At 40.4% G+C, this 23,524-nt stretch overlaps 1 protein-coding gene across 4 annotated transcripts in view; it reads right to left on the bottom strand.

Moving 5' to 3' along the window:
• Nucleotides 1-23,524, bottom strand: part of srf (serum response factor) — a 92,599-nt gene that overhangs the window by 51,896 nt on the left and 17,179 nt on the right. For all 4 annotated transcript variants that reach the window (XM_016991762.2, XM_016991764.2, XM_016991763.2 and 1 more), the window contains exon 2: nt 11,834-12,100. In XM_016991762.2, the coding sequence (XP_016847251.2) occupies nt 11,834-12,100 (267 nt within the window). The remainder of the gene's footprint in view (nt 1-11,833; nt 12,101-23,524) is intronic.

Raw genomic sequence — 23,524 nt, 5'->3', positions numbered from 1 at the left:
ATCCACAAGCATGTGGACAACTTTAACAGAAAGGAAGAAACCATGAAAATGAACAAAATCTGGCTACCAGTATTACAAAACTCCAAAATCAAAACAGTAGATGGGAACCAACACAATGAAGGCTTGACTGAACAAAGGATGCCCCCAGGCAAGGGACAAAACATCTCCAATGCTAATTAGGGTGATTAACAGAAACATTAATGCTGGCTCCCAGTGACAAAGGACTCTTGCCACACCTTGGACACAGATATATATTCTTTCCTTTCCTTACTTAGTTTATCCATACCTCACAACCTCTGAGGATGCCTGCCATAGATGTGGGCGAAACGTCAGGAGAGAATGCTTCTGGAACATGGCCACACAGCCCGAAAGACATACAACAACCCTGTGATCCCGGCCATGAAAGCCTTCGACAACACATTGAACAACCTAGGGCAGTTAACGACTCTAAACAAAGGATGCCCCAGAGGCAGGAAGAAGACAGCAGATAAGCTTTTCAATGCTAATTAAAGTGATTAACTACACACATTCACACTGACCTCTCTCACCCTAGACTTTCCACAGATATATATTTACCTCTTTGCTTAGTTTTCTCCATACCTCACAACCTCTGAGGATGCCTGCCATAGATGTGGGCGAAACGTCAGGAGAGAATGCTTCTGGAACATGGCCACACAGCCCGAAAGACACACAACAACCCTGTGATCCTGGCCATGAAAGCCTTCGACAAAACAACAGATCTCTTAAAAATCTGGAAGGCCATCTCATAAGCGGATAAAGCAAATTTAGTTTCTTTCTGCTAGTCTAGGGGATACAATCCAAACATATTTAAATTGCAAGAAAGATGATTTTTAATAGCACTTTAGGAATAATGTACTATTACTGTTCAGCCCTCTGTAGCCATGGATTCAACCAACCACAACTCAAAAATATTTAGGAACGAAAATTGCAAAAATCAAACTTTGATTTCTCTGCACACCAAATACTACCTTGATATGTAGCTACAGTATACCAAATTTTACAGATCCTTTTGATATCTCTGGCGTTTTAGGAAATAGACAGTACTTTACTACACCATTATATATAGTGTGACTTGAACATCCATAGATTATGGTATCCCTGGGAAATCCTGGTACCAAACCACAGCACTCACAGTACTTACATTTATATCTTACCTTTCCTCCACTGAATTCAAGGCAGTATTTATAACTCTCCGCTTCCCCTATTTATCCTCAGACCAATGTGGGAGTGCATTAGACACACGCCCAGAGAGAAGCTAACTGGCCCAGATCTACTTACTAAAATTCATGGACCTGTAAAGATTTGAACTTAGATCTTCCAAATCTAAATCCAATACTGTAACCATAACATAACTGTTTTAACAATAAACACATTGTTTTCCAAAGGGACAGAGATCTTTTAGCCAAGGTTTGATGGCTATATATCAGGAGTGCGATTTTGGCAAAAGATTTCAAATATATCCCTTGATATCCCTTCCAACTCTTTGATTAAAATTTGGCTGGTTCACTACTGACACCACCTCACTGATTTTGGTCAGCCAGATTGATATTCTGAACTACAGAGTTTATTTTAGATAGAAGAAAATAGATGACTACTTCAATCTCCTTACTTTGTAGTGTGATTCTGACATTTTACTTTTCCAATAAGATAATCAATTTATGGTAGAAAAGTCCATCAGAGCCATGTGAAAATACTTTACAAGAAAATCACATACAAATCTTTGCACACACTGAAGAAATGTGGCTCATTACTGACATGCTTGCATGTATCAGATAGAAAAGATCAAATGAGCTAAACACGGCTTTCATTAATTTTCCTACAAAGAAGTACATTGAGTAAAGAAAATCTTCTGAGACTTCCCATATACTGGGGGAGCTGGTGTGTACAGTGTGTACACAAACAATGAAAAAAAAACCCAACAACAAAGCTATTTCTCTGTGTCCTTTCCTCTCTCTCAGCAGAACTAAAGCTGCCTGATGTAAGTTACTTATACCCCTTTCTGCATTATTTCTTAGTTTTCCATCAAGCAATCTAATAATATTCTCCTGTCCTGGTAACACTGTATTATAGTTTTTGAAATGTTGATATACTGTTCATACTGCCCACTGAAGCACCAAGTGCACTTTTGCCATTACTGTGATCTTCCCTGCCAACAGGTTTGGAATTCTGCAAAAAAAAATTCCAACGTTTATAATTGGCAATGCAAGACAGGAACATCAAACTTTGGCTGTGCTCCTTTGCTAAAATGTGAATATTTGTATCGGGTTGTTTGTTTCAATCAGACCGTCCCAACTTTGTGATCTCCAGATGTGTTGGTCTAGAACTCCAGACTCACAAAAGATGTGGAAAATAATTTTCAAAAAAGCACAGAAGTGCACTAATTTTTCTTTTTAGGACCTTGTGTGGGTTTGTCTTTTTTTTGTATCATATTTATTGAGTCCTTGTATGGATTTGTCTTGAATTCCTGTCCTTAATTGTAATTATGATTGTGGATTTTACAGTCAGTCCTTCACATTCATTGTGGGGTTTAGAGGCTAAGGACCTCCACAAATGTGGGAAATCCAAGAAGTATTTTAAAATAAGGCTTTTTCACTAGAGAGAACACTGCTCTAGGAATCTCTAGGTCCTCCAGTGCTATTTTATGACCAAAGTCTGTCGAACGGTGTCCATAGAGCATGACTCTTATGGTCAACTTCCACTGGAAACTGACTATAAAATCTCACTGGAGGATTTAGAAATGCCTATGAAGATGTTCTCTCTAAAAATCTTCCAAGTCCTTCAGCATGACTGAATAAAGTTGACTATAAAGTCACACTCTAGGACCTAGAGACCATATTAATCAAATCCATGAATAACCATTCTATGAAAGTCAAACCCACAAATGTAAAGGGATTTGGGAAAGGATAAGAGGAGGTTGTGGGTGGAATTTTTGGGGAGGATTGTGTGTTTAAAAATGCATTTTAAATTGTATTTATTCTATTTTAATTTAATTTTAACCGAACACACACAGTACTATTTGATTGCTTTTTTAATTTTTGTGTTCACTTTGCTTTTAATTGATCAAGTGTGTGGTTGTTAGCTGCCTTGAGCCCTGGAACCCCCTTGCCATATTCCTGCGAAGGTAGAAGGTACCCTCTCCATCACAGAATCCCATACCTTCAGTGTGCGTTAGTTTCAATATAATTATTATCTTGGTATTTACACAGCATTTAACCATTTCTGCCTGTTCTTTTATATGACCTCTATAAAGTATAATGGTATGTACCAGGCATGTGCAAACTTCAGTCCTCCAGGTGTTTTGAACTTCAACTCCCACCATTCCTAACATGCCTGGTATATACAGTAAGACCCCCCATAACTGCAGGACACATATCTTCAACTTGACTTCTCAGGTTAAAAATAGTCTCTAGAAATTTGCTATGCCCTCCAGGTAATTCTATGGTATACTTCCTCCATAACTCTAGGTATAATGAGGTCTAAATGGAAGTGATTCAATGGCATTTTGTTATAACCACATTTTCAGGTAACCATGGTCTAGCTGGGAACATATATCCTGTGGATAAATAGGTCTTAATGTATTTTTTCAATTCCTGTTTTCTAGATAGTCACATACCATTACTTGCAGCAAAGATACATGTTATAAAGGAATTGAGAGGCAAAGACAGTGTTGGGTGGGCTGTACTGAAGATGCTCTTTGCCTTGATAAACCCCCACCCACTTCACAACACAACAAAAACCACAAGATAGGAACTGAGGTCAGAGAAAGCTTTCTTTGAGCCACAGCCCATCCACTTCATCCACTCCAGTTGTTTTGAAGAAGAGTTTACCTTTCCTACTCTGCGTGCAAGTTTCATCCTCAAAGCAGCTGTGACAAAGAAAAAACAAGGCTGGAGATAATGCATCAAAGAGACATAGCAGACTTAGAAAGTCTGAAAGGAACAGAGAGATTATTTTCACTGGTTGCGTGAAGCTACTTTCAAATAGGTTTTACAAGGGCAGGTAAGTCCATAAGAAGAGCTGCACCAGATGAGATCAAAGGACTATCTAGGCCAGCATAGGGTGCCCAAGAAGACGCTCTCTGAAGTCTACAAGTAGGACAAAAGCACCCTCCTGCTCCTGTTCCCCAGCTTTTGGTATCAAAAAGCATACTACTTCTAAGACTGGAGGTAAAACATATCATCCACAAATATATTAAAATGGAAATCTTTGGAATATTTCAAGGTATGGTTTCAATCACTATTTTATAAATCATCAGGTCAATTACTGATTTATTTGACTATAAACAAACACATGAATTCCCAATGTTTCTAGTAGTCTCACTGAGAAACCTGTAAGGAAAAGTATGACAAATTATCATCTATGCTACCTTCCCTATACATAGTAAAACGCTCCAAATCTACGAGGAAGTTTGCTAACAAGGTCACAAGGGGTGTTTATACAACTTGCCCTCTACTTTCATGTGGATTGGGCTGCAGAATCCTAGCACAAGTGGAAAAAACATAAAAATATTTTTTTCCTTGTTTCTCTAAGAGTCTCTCTCCCATCACAGTACGTATAGTCAACTTCTGACCATGCAATCACAACGGAGGAGCCTGATCAAGGAATTGCATGGAGGACCAACAAATGCCTAGAGAAATGTTCTATCTAAGAATCTCAAGGTCCTCCAGCTTGATCATATAGTCAACACTTAGCAGAAATCAATCATAGGGTTGTTCTGGAGGACCTATAGATATCCTAGAGGGAATATATTAATTAATCCAGAATAATCACATTCACAAAATTAAACCTGCAAATGTGGAGGGCTGACTCCACAATCACTCAAATGCCACTGAGATTTGAGGATCAGAAAACTCCTCCCTTTTCATTTTCTGCAGTCCTCTTCTGTGATTTCAGAAAGCACTGCCGGTTGCCAAGGTGCTGTCTTCTGCTGCTATTTATTTTGATGGCTGGCTAGAAATGTTGCCATGGTAAGTTGTGCAGTATTGCCCTATAGGTGGGTTTTCAGAAAGGAGGTAGAGCACAGGTGAAACAGTGGAATCAACTGATAAGATAAAGCCAGATAAGGCAGAAGCTTACCTTTTTGCAGACTAGTGCTTACATCTGAACTGTATACCTAATAGCAGACAAGCCCCAATATTTCAAAAGGAAGATGTTTCCCATCCAGCTCCATAAAGCAAACATAGAGACACCAGAAAGGGCAGTTATTTTTGTTTTTACAAACATTTTTGTCCAAGTATTATAAATGCTATGGGATTCAAAACGACGATGAAACAAAAAAGGCAAGAAACAGGCAGAGAGGGGTTGGAGAGGGTGATAAGCTCTAAGAGAAGGAAAATTACAATCACTTTCTGGGCCCGCCTCCTCTGTTCCAAAATCATTCATTTGTCATAAATCATGAAACTCAAGCCTTGCAATGAGAAGGGAGCACGAGTTCAGCAATTGGCTCCATGGTAAATGCAGGACAGGATGGCAAAATGAAAAACCTCCTTAAATCCTAAGGCTTGCAAAGAAGCACTAATAATTTCAAATGGCCATGAACTTCTTGCAATCTTTAGGAGATTGCAGACCTCTTAGAAAATCTGACCAAATCTATGGACCTTATCCTCAGAAAAAAAAATCACACACACATACATACAAAAATGTGCACACATTTTATTGCACTGGAAAGTGACTTCCTTCACATTTGACTAAGAATTAACTAAGAAAATACAATGAACACTTGAAAAGGATAGGTTTTTAATCATACCATCAGAGAATTTAAAAAGGAAATTGAAAAGGAAATTATCACTTTATGCATCCAAGTCAAGGACCCCTAGGACTCACAAACGTAACTTCTCCTTCGAAACCAACCTTTTGAAATTGTGGTATGGGCTTGGAATATGAGCAGGGGCAGAGCTATTTCTATAACCTGTACCTCTCTCAAAATCTCCCAGTCAGCACTGGCCATTCTTGCTGGTGGATCCTAGGAGTTGTATCCATTTCCCCCCAAGTTCTCAAAAGTGGGACTATGCACTGGGAAGAGTACTGGGTCAATGTTCTTTTCTACATTACATTTCAAAGGTTTTGTGTGGTGCTCACTGAAATGTAATATAAGAAGCAGGAGTTCTCAGTTAAAGTGCAACATACACACCCTTTACTGCAATTTGCTAAATTCAAAAGTCTCAATATCTTCAAGAGCAAGCAAAAGAACTGAAGATATCTGTTTTTTTCTGGTAGAACCTCAAGAGAACTCGCACACGTCAAGATCCTCGTTAAAATGCAACACACGATTAATAACATTAATAATTTCTTGATGGTGAGAGTTGTTTGGCAATGAAATATGCTTCCTCAGAGCATGACGGAGTCTTCTCTGGAGGCTTTTAAACAGAGGCTGGATGGTTATCTGTCAAGGGCGCTTTGATTCCTGCATGGCAGAATGGGGACTGGGTGCCTTTGGGGTCTCTTCCAATGTTATGAGTCTAAAAATTTATTATGAATGCTGACGAAACAGCACATAAGGCTATGTGGAACTGGCGCTCAGCCGCAAAGATCCAAAGTGATGTTTAGATATGCATAATGGACTAAAATAAATAGGTGTATCTGCACCTATGTGGGGGTAGGGCATGAAATGTAAATGCTTCTATGAGGGCTTTTGGAGGAAAAGAATGACAGTGCATTTCTATGAATGGATTGTGACAAATACACTGCACAAGTATTCAATGTATTCACAGAAATTCAATGCATTTTAGAATATAATCCAGAGATAAACAATGATTCATCTGTGTTTGTAGTGCAAGAATCTTACATGAGACTTTGGTTGATTTTTTTCACTTGGGGAAATGCATTTGCAGTGGTGTGGTTTTAACTCTGAATGCATTTTTAATCATTTAATTTAATTTTTAATTCTATTTTAATATGTGCATATTTTTGAGTTTAAATTGTATCAAATTACTTTTATTGTGAACCGCTTTGAGTTTCTTTTGTGTAGAAAATAATAATTATAAATAATAATAATAATAATAATAATAATAATAATAATATTTTGCTAAGATAAATTAACCTTAAAGGAGATCTGGAGAAATAACCACCTTGTATTTCTGCAAAAATTGGAACTCTCGTTAAAGGGCAAAATATGAGACTAAGCCCTCACCCCTGCCTTGTACTCAGCTTCTCAAATTATCTGTCTTATTTGCACCACTGGCCAAATTAGCTGTAGGATTCTGGGAAATGTAGTCAAAGCAAGTAACTTTTAACAATCTTGCCTACAAGCTATGAAAGGAAGGCCTGATGAAAATAAGAGAGGAACTAGCAGATGGCGGTAAAGGGGGGTGCCATAGCCCCAGGGCAGAATACATGTTTGGCATGCAAGAGATCCCAGGTTGAATCCTTGGCATCTCAACACTAAAATGATAAGGCAGCAGGCGATAGAAAAAAATCTGCCACCAGAGAGCAAGAAGAGCTGGTGACCGTGTCAAGAGCAAATACTGCAAAAAGGACAAAAAATCAGAACGATTTGGTACAAGGCAGCTACCCACATTGCTGTGACAGGCAGAACTAACAAGAATGTCCAGCGCTGGAACCGTCCCAATCTACAAAATAGGAACAGGGACAATGTGCCTCTCACATCCCTGTCATCTTTTGACTATTGCAAAGATTCCTGAGATCTCTTGTGAAAAGCTACCACATCTGAAAGGCTCAGAATCTTCCTCTGGTATTCACTTATCACCACTTGGTTCATCAGGGTTCCTTGAGGCAATTGATAACTGTTTCTAAACACTTTAAAAAAATTTACCGTATATGTGTTGTCGAAGGCTTTCATGGCTGGAATCACTAGGTTGCTGTGAGTTTTCCTGTATGGCCATGAGGTGCCTTTCATGTTCCTTAATTAGTGTTTGGGTGATGCGTTTGGTGGTCCCTATGTAGACTTGTCCACAGCTGCATGGTATATGGTAGACTCCTGCAGAGATGAGAGGATATCTCTTGTCCTTTGCTGAATGTAGCATTTGTTGTTCTCCCACCCTGGCCATTCCACAGATATATAAACCTCACTTGCCTAGTTTCTAACAGACCTCACAACCTTAGAGGATGCCTGCCATAAATGTGGGTGAAACATCAGGAGAGAATGCTTCTGGAACATGGCCATACAACCTGCAAAACTCACAGCAACCATTACCATATACACTTATATATAAGTCATGTGTTGAAGCTAAAAATACAGATTTCAATATAACCTGTGTAGAAGTCGAAGGCCGTTCGGCTGTGGAACGGCCTGCCTGAAGAGAGTCGACAGTTAAATCAGCTGTCAACATTTAAGGCCTATTCAGTCAGTTTTAAATTGTAGATTTTAATCTGCATTTCATCAGTGGATTTTACCTTGTATTTTAACTTTGTGTATCTTGTTATATGTGTTTTAATAGTGGTTCATCTTTTGTTTTAATGATGCTGTATCTCACCTTGAGCTGCAAGGAGAGCCGGGAAAAAAATTGTTATTGTTGTTGTTGATGATGTTGTTGTCGTCATTGATGTTCTACAGGGAGAGGAAAGCACAAGCAGGGGTCTGCTGCTTCAAGCAGTCCACTGCCCTTGATCATTGCTGCCAATCAGCTGCCCAGGCATTCAAAAAGCAGCAGAGAGAATAGAGGGGCTAGATGCCTCTTTTAGCTTACCCTGCAATGAGCTAAGTACTTGCCTTTCTCTGCCCTATTCAAAGAATATTCCTTTTTTGCCAAAGAGTTAAGCTACAGTGTTTACACTGACCCATGGATAGGTTAAAACAGATTTCTGGGTAGTTTTCTATACTTCATTTTTAAACCTATACATTAGTATATACAGTGTACAACTAACTAAAATCAAATTCTTCTTTTAAATAACAAACACAGAGTTTTCAAAAGACAGCCAGAGCAGACAGTTCACAGGATCCCCCAGGGAACATGGTCAGGCAAGTCTGGGAGAATGTGCAAAAATAGAGAGACGGAGAGAAATAGGGAAAGAAAGAGGAGTAAACTTTTCAAAACTACTGCATTTTGAAGCCAAAAAGGAAAAAAAATCATCCCTAAATAAAATAACTCATTTTGCAGGGTGAGGGTTTAGAGGACATCCTAAAGATGGCTAAAAAGGAGATGGGAAAGCTTTCTCCCCACTATTTTGTTAGAAGAAAGTTGCACAGGTAGTAAGAGTCTTACAGAGATTGCTCTACATTGCCTGCATTAGTCAATTACCCCTGTTGCAAACTGAGGCTGAGGCTTCTGGGAAGGGAGTAATGACTTAAGCCAGCAGAAGATCTGGTTGGGAACAGAGAGAGAGAGCAAGCGAGAGAGAAGGAATAGTCTGTTCAGCCAAGTCTTTCAATTCCCGTGTATTCCCTGCCCCCTTCCAAAACGGCACCAACGCAAGAGACAGCTGCAGCTTATAAGGAATGTAAGAGGCCCAGCCAGGGACTCCGGGGAGGGAAACCAAGCCTTATATGGCCACAGAGGCAGAATCAAAATTTTATCAATGAGCTTGAGCACAGAGACGCCCAAGGAGAGATAACGGGAAAACAGAGCTGTCCCGGCAAGGAAGGAGAGGAAGGAGGATGGCATCTGTCACTCCCAATCCACCACAGGACCCCATCCATCACTGGAATGCCTCCAAAGCAAGACCAGGCACATGATGATATGGTCCTGCTTCGACATCAGACCAGCATAACCACTGGAGTCCTAGAGAAGGGGAGCGGTGATGGAGAGAGGGGGAAATTGCCCAATGAGCAAAGTGCCATCTGAATCCAAATAACGAAAGCAGACTCAGCTTACAGTTCTTCCTCCTGCCAAAAGACTTTGTTTTATCAAAGCTGGATAAAAGATTCCAAAGCCCTTCATGCAAAGAGATGCCTCATGCTCAGAGGTTGCTGTGTGCCTTCAGATCATTTCTGATTTATGGCACAGTTATCACAGTTTTTTTGGCAAGATTAGTTTAGAGTTTGCAGTTGCCTCAGGCTGAGAGAGAATGACTTGCCCAAGGCCACCAGGTGCATTTTCACAGCCAAGCAGGGATTCAAACCCTGGTCTCCAGAGTCACACTCTAATGCTTAAACCATAAAACTACACTGACTCACCAACACCATTAGCTAAATGGTCACAATGACTATGAGAATCTACTGGTGGCAGAAGAAGTAGAAGAAGTTCTGAATTCACTTACAGCACATCTTTTTCTAAACCTGAGTATCAATGCAACTTGCAAAAGTTAAGCAAAATACATACAAAACATACAAAGTTTCTCATCTTTGGCTTAGAGAATTGTGTATGTTCAACCTTGAGAAGGCAAGGTTAAGAGATTACGTGATAGCCATGTTCAAATATCTGAAAGGTTGTCATATTGAAGATGGAGCAGGCTTGTTTTCTGGTGCTCCAGAGGCAAGACAGGAAACAATGTATCCAAGCCACAGGAAAAGGGATTAGGAAGAACTTCCTGGAGATAATAGTTGTTCAACAGTTGGATATGCTGCCTCAGACTGTGGTGAAGTCTCCTTCTTTGGAGGTCAATAAACAGAGGCTAGATGGTCATCTTTGGGGAATGCTTTGATTGTGTCTTCCTGTTTGGCAGGGAACTAGATGTCTATTGTGGTCTCTTCCAACTCTAGTATTCTAGGATTTTAAATCATTGCTAGCATATGATTAAACTATCAAGACTATGGCATCTTAGCAATGGGTCTCTGGAATCCCAGAGTTTCATAAGGAGGTCATTAGGCATTCTGTGAGAGATCATGACCTTGGAGGCAGGGTATAACTTTTTTTCCTCTGTAAATATCCTTTTTAGACAAGAGTCCCCTGAGACTAAACGGACTCCTCTAGAGTAGAAATGCTAATCTAGACCAGGTATTCTAAATTTTTTCCCACTTGTGTCCCCTTTCTGTTCAATAAATATTTATGTTGACTCTGGAAATATAGGCATATAAAATACGTATAAAATCAAACATTAAGTGATAATAAATCAGCATTTGCAAGGCCTGCTAAAGAGACTGATTTTCCTTTGTGTGGAATAGAGCTGAAGCATTTTCTGCAGAGTCCACTGTAAACACTGCACATTGCTGCTAACAGATTGATGTCAATGGGTGGTGTTCAGAAACTTTTTAATGTTGCCAATTTAGGGGACTCCATTTGGGGTCGGGTCCACAGTTTAAGAAGACGAGTAAAACTATTAGAAACAAATCAACAAAAAAGACCAAAAAATCAGAACAAAGACCTACTAGAACAGAAATACTGATAGTCACTACAGAGGGATAATGAAGTAAAAACTATCCTGACTTTGCTTAGGAAAATATTCCAAAGCCTGGGAGCAGCTACCGAAGAGGGCCCTCCTCCACTTTCCATTCAGGCAGATTTGTGAAGGCTGCAAGGTCTAAAGGGCTATTCTCCATGGAACTCAAAAAATCTCATATAAGAAAATATTGTACTCTGTAAATTATACAACACAAAAAGGTAACTCACTCTAGTGACTATATAAAAGAGACTCACAACCCTAGTGTCCCATCAGCGAACTTACATAACATAACCCACCTCCTATCCATGCCCTTAGCTCTTATTTATACAGCTGAAACATCAGAAGATTAGTATTGCTATGAGAATTGTCTTGTATCATGCAGATATGTAAGAGGATTGAATTATACTGATATGCTACTGTTCCATAGCAAGAAAAGAGCCAATATAGCTTATTATTGTACCACACAGAGGCTAAGGACTTTCAAGCTGTGAGCAGTACAATAGATGGCAGAATGTCACAGTACCTATTCCTTCCTGAAATCCATCAAAATAATCTCAACAAGCCTGCCACAAACAGAGGCAGGGAGAAGATTTACCTTTGTTTCTCCACTGCTATCCGATTCGGACACCTGGTAAGTGAGGTCTGTCTCCTCAAAGCCCGTTGCGCTCATGCGCTGATCCATGGTCGGGTCCGACCGAGGAGGAGAATCAGGAGAGTTCAAGCATGTCTGGATCAGTGCTTTCCCTGTCTCGCTGGTGATCATGGGTTGCAGCTTCCGCGTGGCGAATGTGTACACATGGCCCGTCTCACTGGCCACGAGCAACAATACTTGCGTCCCCGTTAGGGTGGAAAGTTCATAGGCCTGCAGGGTTAGCAATAAAGAGAAGTGGAAAGAGGAGAAAGCAACAGTTAAGCACAGGTCATTTACAGATCCCAACTAAAAACACAACTAGACACATCTCAAAACATAAGGCAATGTTTCCATGAGGGTCCCACTGAATTCTGCCTTTTGTCATGTCTTAAAGTTTGGTTCTAAATTCACTTATGAAAAACAATCTGCTGGCTTAAGTTCAGATCCAGTTAGCTGTAGTCCAAAAAAAAAAGGCCAACTTATCAAAGTTCTACAATCTAATGCTATCACTCAAGGAGTCCTGGGTCAAACTAGTACCCTAATTTGTTCTCCAAAAAAATTTCCAGTGAAATAAAGCCCACTCCTGATGATCTTAAGATTTGGGCATACAGTATTGCTATAGGACGTCACAGTCTATCACATACAGGGATACATCCTTCCCAAACTGTCATTCTTCATATTACCCAACTATTCCCTTTATCCCCAGTCAGGATTATCATGGTGAAGGTGAAGGTTTCCCCTGACGTTAAGTCCAGTCATGTCTGACTCTGGGGGTTGGTGCTCATCTCCATTTCTAAGCTGAAGAGCCGGCGTTGTCCGTAGACACCTCCAAGGTCATGTGGCCAGCATGACTGCATGGAGCGCTGTTACCTTCCTGCCGGAGCGGTACCTATTGATCTACTCATATTGGCATGTTTTCGAACTGCTAGCTTGGCAGAAGCTGGAGCAACAGCGGGCGCTCACTCCGCTCCCGGGATTTGAACCTGGGACCTTTCGGTCTGCAAGTTCAGCAGCTCAGTGCTTTAACACACTTCGCCACCGGGGCTCCTCAGGATTATCATACAAAAGTTAATTTTAAAGGTGTAATTGAAAGGGCCAATAGCATATGCCATGAAAGGGAGATTCATAAGGCAGGGGTCATTACTGGATGTACTTTGAATGAGATTTTCCTGCTTCTTGGCAGGGGACTGGACTGGATGGCTCATGAGGTCTCTTCCAACTCTGTCATTCATACTCAATATAACTTGTCTTTAAGACAGCAAGATGAATATATCTGTCTTATCCAATTTGATGTCTTCCAGCTCAGTTGGACTACAATAACCAACATCCCCAAAAGCAATGCAGGTTGTAATTTAACACTACTAAAGGACACCAGGTTGGAAGAAGTAGGAGTAAGGCCTCCAGTGTAATCTTAGAATACAGGCTGAGTATTCCTTAGTCAAACTGTTTGGAACTAGAAGTGTTTTGGATCTGGGATTTTTAAAAATTTTGGAATATGGTATTTGCATACACATAAATGAGATATCTTGGAGATAGAATCCAAATCAAAACACAAATTCATTTATGTTTTGTGTGTACCTTATAAACACAGCGTGGAGGTATTTTAATGCACAATATTTGCAATAACTGTATGTATGAAACAAAGTGTACACTGAACCATCAGAAAACAAACTATCTCAATTTTGAGCATTTCAAAATTCCAGGCACTCAACAAATTTTGTTAAATAAATGGCACTGGAAAATTATTTCCTGATTACAATATTAAAATGTAGATTGCAAATTTAAAATTCGGGACAACGCTTGACATTCGGGCATGTTTGGCTCCATTCCATCACAGTCTGTTCTAATCAAAATGAAACACTCTGGTAAACCAGAACTGTCATCAAAACAAGAGCTACATATTTACCCTGCAACAGGGTTCAAGGGGGAGGGAAAACTTAAAAATAGAGAGTACATTGCACTGTGAAGACAGAGTGATGATAGGGCAACCTGGGAGAAGATGAGAGAGGACACAGCCTTAAGATAAAGAAGGACTCCCTACTTTTCATGAGCCAGAAGTGTAGCCTCCTAGTCTAAAAGCTTTAGATTCTGCCAAGGAAGGTATAAATAAACCCCCATTTATCCACATTTCTAAGATGCCACACTTCTTATCAGCCATTTGCCAAATGGGTTTCTCCCACTTTATCTGCAGCACTTGCACTCTCCGCCCTTGCCACTTTGGCTTTAAAATAATACTAAAGTGCTGAATACTTCAAAAACTCTTTTACCTTTGGCCCAAACTTTGGGAAAGTAACATTTTTGTATTACATTTCCCAGAGTCCTCCACTTAGTATGGTCACTGGTCCTTTTTAACCACAATTTCTTCAAAACTCTACCTCTTTTATTACCGCATAATACAGAGGACTTGAAAGTGGGGGCCCTTTTGGAATACAGTTGGCTCTCTGCATTTTTGCAGTTTTCACTTCTGCAAGTCTGATTGTTTGCAGTTTTGATTAATTTCTAGTTCTTCCAGGCAAGTCTAAGAATAAAGCGTGCCAGAGTCATGCTGGAGGAACTAGAAATTCCTAGAGAGAACATTTCCCTAGAAATCTGTATGTTCTACAGTGCATTCCTAAGGTCAATTTCCAATGGAAGAGGACCATAGATTTGTGGTAGAGGACCTAAAGATTCCTAGGAAGATGGTGTCTGGGGTTAAAAAAAAGTGTTTTATATGTATGTTTTTTCCCCTTTAACTGGGGGTGGTGGTGGTGGTGGTGGTTATAAATGGCCACAGTAGACAGTTTAAACATGAGAATATAGAAATATAACCACACAGCAGACCACTTTATGCAGTAAGTAGAGCCTCAGAAAAACCTTTTTATACCTGCCTATCTCACTTTTCCTCCTCATCCTCTGACTTGCTAAAAGGTTTTTTTGGCAGCATCAGTATTGGGAGGAAGAAATGACTTTCAAAGTCAAGATGCAGCAATGTGCTATTAGTAAACAGTGCAATAAGACCCTAGCTAAGAAAGAGTGGCTTTCTATACTAGCTAATGATACTCCAGCTATGTATGCCTGCTTACAAACCCAGCCTTCCTCTAACTAGTGTTATGATTGTTACTGGGGGTTCCAAGGTCAACCCCCCTGTTCAAGCAGCTCCACTGGCTGCCGATTATATTCCGAGCCCAATTTAAGGTGCAGGTTATTACCTATAAAGCTCTAAATGGTTCCGGACCTGCCTATCTTCATGACCGCGTCGTCCCCTATGAACCCACCCGGTTGCTGAGATCTTCCGGGGAGGCCCTCCTCTTGCTTCCGCCCACCTCACAACTGTGTTTGGTGTGGACGAGAGAGAGGCCCTTCTCGGCCGTGGCTCCCCGACTCTGGAACTCCCTCCCCAGGGAGATTAGGTTGGCTCCCTCTCTACCTCTCTACCTTCCTTCAGGAAACAACTGAAGACTTGAATGTTTCGGCAGGCCTTTGGAGATACAGTCATTAATTAATCAGCCCCAGAGGGTTTTTAATAATCTATCCCGTTTTTATTATGATTTTACCATTTATGTGTTTTAAATGCAATTTTTATCCTGTATTTTTGTTTTAATTGATATATTGTATTACTGTTTTATCTTTTTGTAGTGTGATTTGTATTATGTTGCTTCTGTTTTGTTCTATGTTGTTTGGGCCTCTGCCCCATGTAAGCTGCCCCGAGCCCCCACGGGGAGATGGTGGCGGGGTATAAATAAAGTTTTATTATTATTAAGGCCAACAAAATAATTCAAAACGGACAAAGCAATTGCTAAGTTTGGTTTTTAAAAAAACAAACACCAAGTTCTCAAGAGAATATCAAAGACCTGGTCTTAGAGAGGTTATTTATTCTCTAATTGCTAAAGGCTAGAGAGCCTCAAGAAAGAGTTTAGGATCCAGTCATAAAAGAACATGGAAGTGACAATATTTATTTATTTACAATATTTATACCCCGCCCTTCTCACCCCGATGGGGACTCAAGAGCGGCTTACAGAATATACACATGGCAAACATTCAATGCCTATAATACAATTAACCAAGACAGACAACACAAACAGAGGTAAAGGAAGTTTTCCCCATCTTATTTCTGGCATCTTGGAGGTTGTGCTCGATTCCGGCCACGATTTCTGGGAGTTGAAGTCCAAAACACCTGGAGGCCCAAAGGTTGGGAGCCATTGAACTAAGTAAAGGTAAATGTTTCACCTGACATTAAATCTAGTTGTGTCCAACTCCTGGGATTGGTGCTCATCTCCATTTCTAAGCTGAAGAGCCAGCACTGTCCATAGACAACTCCAAGGTCATGTGGAGTGCCATTACCTTCCCGCCTGCACGGTATCGATTGATCTACTCACATTTGCATGTTTTCAAACTGCTAGGTTGCCAGAAGCTGGGGCTAACAGCAGGAGCTCACCGCACTTCCCGGATTTGAATCACCAACCTTTCGGTCAGCAAGTTAAGCAGCTCAGCAGTTTAACCTGTTGTGCTACCGGGGGCTCCAACAGAGCTAAAGAGTCCCAAAATGCAATGAAAAGTCTACTAGGATGCACTAGATATAACAGAACACTATCAGCCTTTCCAAAACAAAACAAAACAAACAACAACAACACTCTCAATATTTTGACAGATGGGAGACACTTGGAGACACTCTTAAAAGGGACTTTATACTAATTTGTCAACAAGCAAATCCATTCATCCAATGCCAAGTTAGCTGGCATTGCCCCTCCTGACGTGCGACGGGAAGTTGCTGCTAATGGTGAGAGAAATAAGGTTGAACATTGTGAAAGCCACCCACTGCATAACTATCACCCTCCTCCCACCAGACTCAAGTCAAGGAAGGGCTTCATGAGAACCACCACTCCTCTTGATGTTCCTCCAGCAGCAGCAAGGGTGTCTCTCTGGGCAGCTAAACCTGGCAATTCTAACTGGATGGCCCCCCATGAGGGTCTTCCTCCCGGGGCAAACCAAGAATGGGCAACTTGGAAGTCCCTGAACAGACTCAGAAGTGGAGTGGGCAGATCAAAAGACAACTTGGCAAGGTGGCACTACCTGGAGGAATCCTCCACCTTGTGTGACTGTGGAGCTGAACAAACAACTCAGCACATGTATGCTTGCCCACAATGCCCTGCCTCATGTACGGAGGAGGAGTTGTTTAAAGCTACAGACAATGCGGTTGCTGTTGCCCACTTTTGGTCCAAAACTATTTAGTTGCTTGTGATTTCTTTTCTTTTTTTATTTCCATTATTTGAAATGTATTTGTTGTACAATGCTTTTGACACGAAATAAAAAAATAATAAATAACAAGCAAATGTAATGAAGTTCTAATATAGTATTTGATAGACTAAAAGGCAAGTGATTACTCAAATATATATATAGCGAACTATTAATACTTGTGATCAGAAAAGATGGTCCCATACCATTACTCTGTTTGGCAATCCCAGCTATGGAATATCTGTTTGACCATTATCTAATTCCTCCATGGCATGTACATTTTTTATACTTCGATGATGTCTCCTCCTCCCACCCTCTTTTCTTGAAATAAAGAACACCAGATTTTGATAAAACTGAAATCAGGTTCTTTACATGACTATGAAAATAATGCTGATGACTGATGTACCAACATTGTAATAAACACAACTGCTTTTACCATTTCCTAATATGGTAAAGATACACCAAGAAAAGAACTGGTGTACATCCAAGCTAGATAATTGCTCCAATAAATGAACATAAAGTAACATTCAGCCTCACAGAAAAACACAATTATGCTTGGTTCTATTCATTTTGTGAATAATCATGTCCAATGTATTACAGTAGTCTTACATACTCCTTCCTTCCTTTAGGAAACAGTTGAATAAATGGCAATCTTCATGGAAACAGGCAACACTGGGCGAGACCTTCTTCAGTACATACATGCAAGGAGGCCGCTGGGCTTCAAAAGCTTAAATTTACTGGGACTGGACAATTCCCAATTAATTGTGCTCAATTTTAGCATTTTTATGTGGCAGTTTAAGTTAAAACGTGGTTTAATGGTATATATATCCCATCTCCATTTAAACTGGGTAATATGAGAATATGTGTCATACACATACATTCCTTCTTCGTCAATCTTTCAGTTTCAGTCCAGGAAAATATAAATCCTACCTGCCCATGAAAGGAAAGATATAAGACTCTAGCCAGGTAACAATGTCCAAGCTAGAGTTGTCCAGATATTTTTACCCACCTATCTTGATAAATGGATTATGGGAATTACAGTCCAAAACATCTGTAAGGAAAGAGGTATCTGGTCTCTGAGACAAGCTACGTATATACTATTCAGTGGTTGCAGGAAGGGGAAAAAGGTGAAGTAACATCAATTTTTCTAAACCTTCCAGGTGACTTAAATCTAGAGTTTTGAAAAGTGACCTTCTGGCACTACTACCCCCAAATCCCCAGTACTGTACGGCCAATGGAGATATGAAAGGCTGTCATAAGGAAGAGGGAGGCGATTTGTTTTCTGCTGCCCTGGAAACTAGGACTCGGAGCCATGGGTTCAAATTACAGGAAAGGAGATTAGGAAGAACTTCCTGACTGTAAGAGCTGTTCAGCAGTGGAACTCTCTGCCTCAGAGTGTGGTGGAAGCTCCTTCTTTGGAGGCTTTTAAACAGAGGCTAGGTGGCCATCAGTCAGGGATACTTTGATTGTGCTTTTCCTGCATGGCAGGACTGGATGGTCCATGTGGTCTCTTCCAACTCTATGATTCTACATCTCAGACATATGACATTCTAAGTTGAACCTATGGTGGGGTTTTCTGGGGCTTGACCAAATTTCAGTAGTTTCCACAGCTGAAAGGAGAATCGAACCCTGGTCTCCAGAAGCTTAGTCCAATCCAGTCATAGTTCCATCCTCTTGTCCAAAATATCTAGAAGGTACCATATTCCTAATCCCTGACCTAAAAAGTTGTGGATACTAAACATTCAGTATAATTTGCACCAAATCTGTGTCGGCCAGAGGAAAAAAGGCACAGCTGGTTCATGCACCACATACATTGAGACTATCCAGATCAACTATCCAAATTAACATTTTCATTAATTGCTACTAAGCAATGATTTCTCAAAGCACACAGTCTACATTTTTACCAGGCCTCCTCATAACCCAATGGTAGGACACATGTTTTGCCTCAAATAGGTGCCAAGTTCAATGTTCATCATCGCTAGATAAGGACGCAAAAAAAACTCCTGCAAGGAAACTGTGGAAAGCTGCATAGGCATCATCTACACTGCCATATAACCCAGTTTCTGAATCCAAATTGTTTGCTTTGAACTGGATTATATGGCAATGTAGACTCATATAATCCAATTCAAAGCAGATAATCTGGATACAGAAATTGGATTATATGGCAGTGCAAATCCACAGACAAGACTGACCTAGACAAACCAATGGTCTGACACTAAGGGCCCTTCCAGGCAGGCAATATTTCCCAGGATCTGATCCCAGGTTTTGTTTTTCTCAAATTATCTGGCAGTGTGGACTCATATAATCCAGTTTAAAGCAGAAAACCTGGGACCAGATCCTGGAATATAGGATGTCTAGAAGGGTCCTAAGGGTGCATCTACACTGTAGAAAGTAATGACACAACTTTACCTTCTATGGTTCAATGTTGTGGAATCACAAAAGTTGTAATTTGATGACCAACACTCTTTGACAGAGAAGAATAAAGACCTTGTAAAACTACAACTCCCATAATTCCATAGAAGAGTCATGGCAGTAAAAAGTGGTGTTAAACTTTAATTGTATAGTGTAGACACACCTTAAGGCAACTTCCACGCAATGCTATGGCCTTAACATTTTGCTTCCAAACATACAGTTCTGACCTAGGCTTGAGTTTCTAAGCCCCAAGCCTGACACTTTAGGAAGAACACAGGGGAAGAGAGGTTTAATCAGCTGTTGGGCTGTGTTTATAAATATCCACGCATAGACACCCGTCCCAGTCCTAACATACTGTCTCCTTGCCATCCAGCAAGCAATGAAAAAAATGCCACCCCATCACACTGGCAGGAGCACAAGATGGTGCCAATGTGTACAGTCAAGAAGATTATAGTGCCAAGACTTCCTCTTACTCATTCCTCTTCTCATCCAGGGAACGGCTGCACAGAAGAGTATATTATCACCTTGATCTTGGCACGCTCACTACAATATATATACCCAGAGATTTGTTTAATATTGTGTCCTTACTGGTAACCAATTCCTTCTAAAAGTGCAAAGGGAAGCAGGTTCAGGTTACATAGTAGGGAATGAAGTTACTTTGTACATGCTCAGAGACCTGGTCCAGATCCAACTGCCTAGCACATAGGTGGGAATCACTTGGCACATGCACCATATGCAGGTGGGGAGATTTTAGTGTGACCCTGGAAAGCTCCACTGATCTCCCAAATCACCTTCCAAAATATAAAATGCAGCCAGAAATAAAATGCAGTTTAGAAATCTCTAGGTCTTCCAGTGCCGTTCTATGGTCAATCTCTAGCAGAAAGTTGAAACACAGAATTAATTACAGACTCACACAGGGCTAGAGATCCCTAGAGAGCTGTTCTCTCAAGTTAATAATAGTAATGATAATGATAATAATAATAATACACTTTATTTACATTCTGCCCTTTAACCCTAAGGGACTCAGAGCGGATTACAGCATTTACATAGCCAAACATTCAATGCCTTTACAGTCAAATAGAATGAGACATACAAACACAAACAAGGCAAAGGCTTCTCCTTTCATTTCTAGCTTCTAGAGGCAGTGCTCATCTCTGGCTCCGGGAAGTGCTTTTTTCTCCATTTTCAAGATAAGGAGCCTGCATTGTCATCTCCTGGTCATGTGGCCAGCAAAGTTGCTTGGAACATCTCTTTGCCTTTTCCTGCTGAAGTGGTACCTACTTATCTACTCACATTTGCATATTTTTGAACTGTTAGGTTGGCAGGAGCTCGGCTGTCAGATGGGAGCTCAACCTGTCTCGCGGATCTGAACTGCCAACCTTCAGGTGAGTAGTTCAGAGTCAAAAGGGTTTAACCCATTGCGCCACTGCAGTTAAAACAATATGCTGTTACATAATTTGCAGTTTTATCACTTTCACGGGTGTCCTGCACCTTCAACCCATATGAAACTGGAGGGACTACTACACTTACTACCATTCTCACAAAATTCAGAAAACTCACTCTAAGCAATACTACACTTTTAAAACTGTCATTAAATACACTATCTCCTCTTAGTGTGCTTGAGCCATATACAGATAGAATTAAAACACCCCACTCAATATTTCTCAGAAGTTGGAAATGTTACTCTTCTGGATTAAAAGTCTCAGATTCCCTTAGCTAGCGAGCCAAGATTATAGGATTTAAATACAGATATCCTTCATTTAATAAAGTAGATGTGTTCCTGCCATTACTCCTTCAAGAGAAAATTTGGTATCGGAGGCATAAATAGCATGGAAAGAACAGGGATAAGTTTCCACATAAACAAAAAAACAAAAGATGCCAAACCCATGTTTTACTTTAAAGCTTCTCCTAAAAAGCATCAAGGGAGTCTTTTTCCTTTCGCCAGCCTCCACTTTTTTAAGATTTTAATTTTGGAGGCCAAGTGTATACAGCTCTATTATTTTTTGGTGAAGCAGTCTTAGAGTGCATCTACACTGTAGAATTAATGCAGTTTGATGCCACTTGAACTGCCATGGTTCAATGCAATGGAATCCTGGGAGTTGTAGTTTGGAGAGGCACCAGCATTCTTTGGCAGAGGTGAAAGACCTTGCAAAACTACAACTCGCAGGATTCCACAGCATTGAGCCATGGCAGTTCAAGTGGTGTCAAACTGCATTAATCCTACAATGAAGATGCATCCTTATTTGTTCTACTTGTTTTCTCTGTTTTGCTATTCACTCATACTTGGTAAGGGCTTCTCAAGGCAGCTGCCTTTTACTTCGCCTGTTTTAAGTTGGTACACTACTTTAGTGGAATTAGATACATCCAAATCCCATCCTCACTCAGCTCAAGCTTTATTGCTTTGTTTACTACAGACATGGCTGCACTGCAGTACCAAACGTTTCCCTCAATAACCTCCCAGGGCTCCCAATGCTGCTAAAGAACTTCTAGCTAAATGGAGGTGAAGGAAGAAATAGGGCTGGGGTACGGTATTTATATCTGAGGGAGAAGGAAAGTCTTTATGTACAGGTTTGGAGATGTAAACTGTTGAGATATTAATTTAGTAATATAAAAACAAGCAGAAATAAATACCTGACTGATATAAAATAGAAGAAAAAAGGTTAAACTATAAAGAAACTGACAAGAGGAAAGCAAAAATTACCTTTTGAACTTAATTTAGGTTTATTTTTGAAATTTAAGAGTTGTATATACAGTAGAGTCTCACTTATCCAACATAAACGGGCCAGCAGAACATTGGATAAGCAAGTATGTTGGATAATAAGGAGAGATTAAGAAAAAGCCTATTAAACATCAAATTAGGTTATGATTTTACAAATTAAGCACCAAAACATCATGTTAAACAACAAATTTGACAGAAAAAGCAGTTCAGTACACAGTAATGCTATGTAGTAATTACTGTATTTACAAATTTAGCACAAAAAATATCAAGATATATTGAAAAACATTGACTACAAAAATGCGTTGGATAATCCAGAATGTTGGATAAGCGAGTGTTGGATAAGTGAGACTCTACTGTAATTAGAATAGAGATATATGTTGGGAAGGGAAACTGTGTAGTCACTTGTGTAATTGTTTGTTTATGTATGCACAAGCATTGTTACGATCTTTATAGATTTTTCTGTTAAACTTTGAATTTAAAATGAGGGGTGAAAAGAAGAAGAAAAGATCTTGAAAAAAAGAGCAGCTTTTTTGTCAGAGTCTTTGTTAATCAAATTCCCCAAACCTAACTTTTCTGATAGTTCCTTTTTCACCTCCTGAAACAGTGACAATAACCTTTCTCCAAGAAGCAGAGTAGTTTTGCTTTCAACCCAAGCACTCACCTCAAGCCTTCTCCAGGCCAAAAGCAATGAGAAAAACTCGGAGGGAGGGAACACAGGGAAAACAGACTAGGACTGACAGTTCGACACAGAACATTGTTCAGCAAAAGCTCTCAGAACGTGAGCCAAACTCATTATGGAGCGAAACTCTGCGATCTGACCTGCCTGGAGAGCCAACACAGACCCCACAAGCGGAGTCACCGGCATGCATGTGCCCTTTAGCCCCAATCGACATGGAGGAGGTCAGAGGGCAGAGAAGTGGCAGATCAAGATGTCCTTTGGAAATTTTGCTGCTAAAAAGCTCTCTTTGCACAGTTAGGGTCTAGAATCGAAAGAGACCTAGTTGCCAGAGGCCAAAAGTCCACCCATCCCGTTCCCAAACTGTGGCCAAGGACATGCCTCTGGCAAACTCAGAAACAGATCAGGGAAGAAACAGCCTATGATTTTACTGGTCACTTTGGTTTTTAGTATTTGCAAGTCTCATCCTCAGTTCTGCAAGCTGGGCAGCATATGACCATAATAAATGAACACACCATCAGTCAAGGGGCTGTTTGGCTTAAGGAAAACGGAGGACCCTTCCACACTGCCCCTATAGCCCAGGATCTGATCCCAGTTCATTTGCTTATCCCAGATTATCTGGCAGTGGAGACTCATA

Source organism: Anolis carolinensis, chromosome 1 (assembly GCF_035594765.1).
Source record: "Anolis carolinensis isolate JA03-04 chromosome 1, rAnoCar3.1.pri, whole genome shotgun sequence".
Lineage (NCBI taxonomy): Eukaryota > Metazoa > Chordata > Lepidosauria > Squamata > Dactyloidae > Anolis > Anolis carolinensis.
The sequence above is the reverse complement of the archived record's forward strand: the minus strand, read 5'-3'. Positions and strand labels throughout refer to the sequence as shown.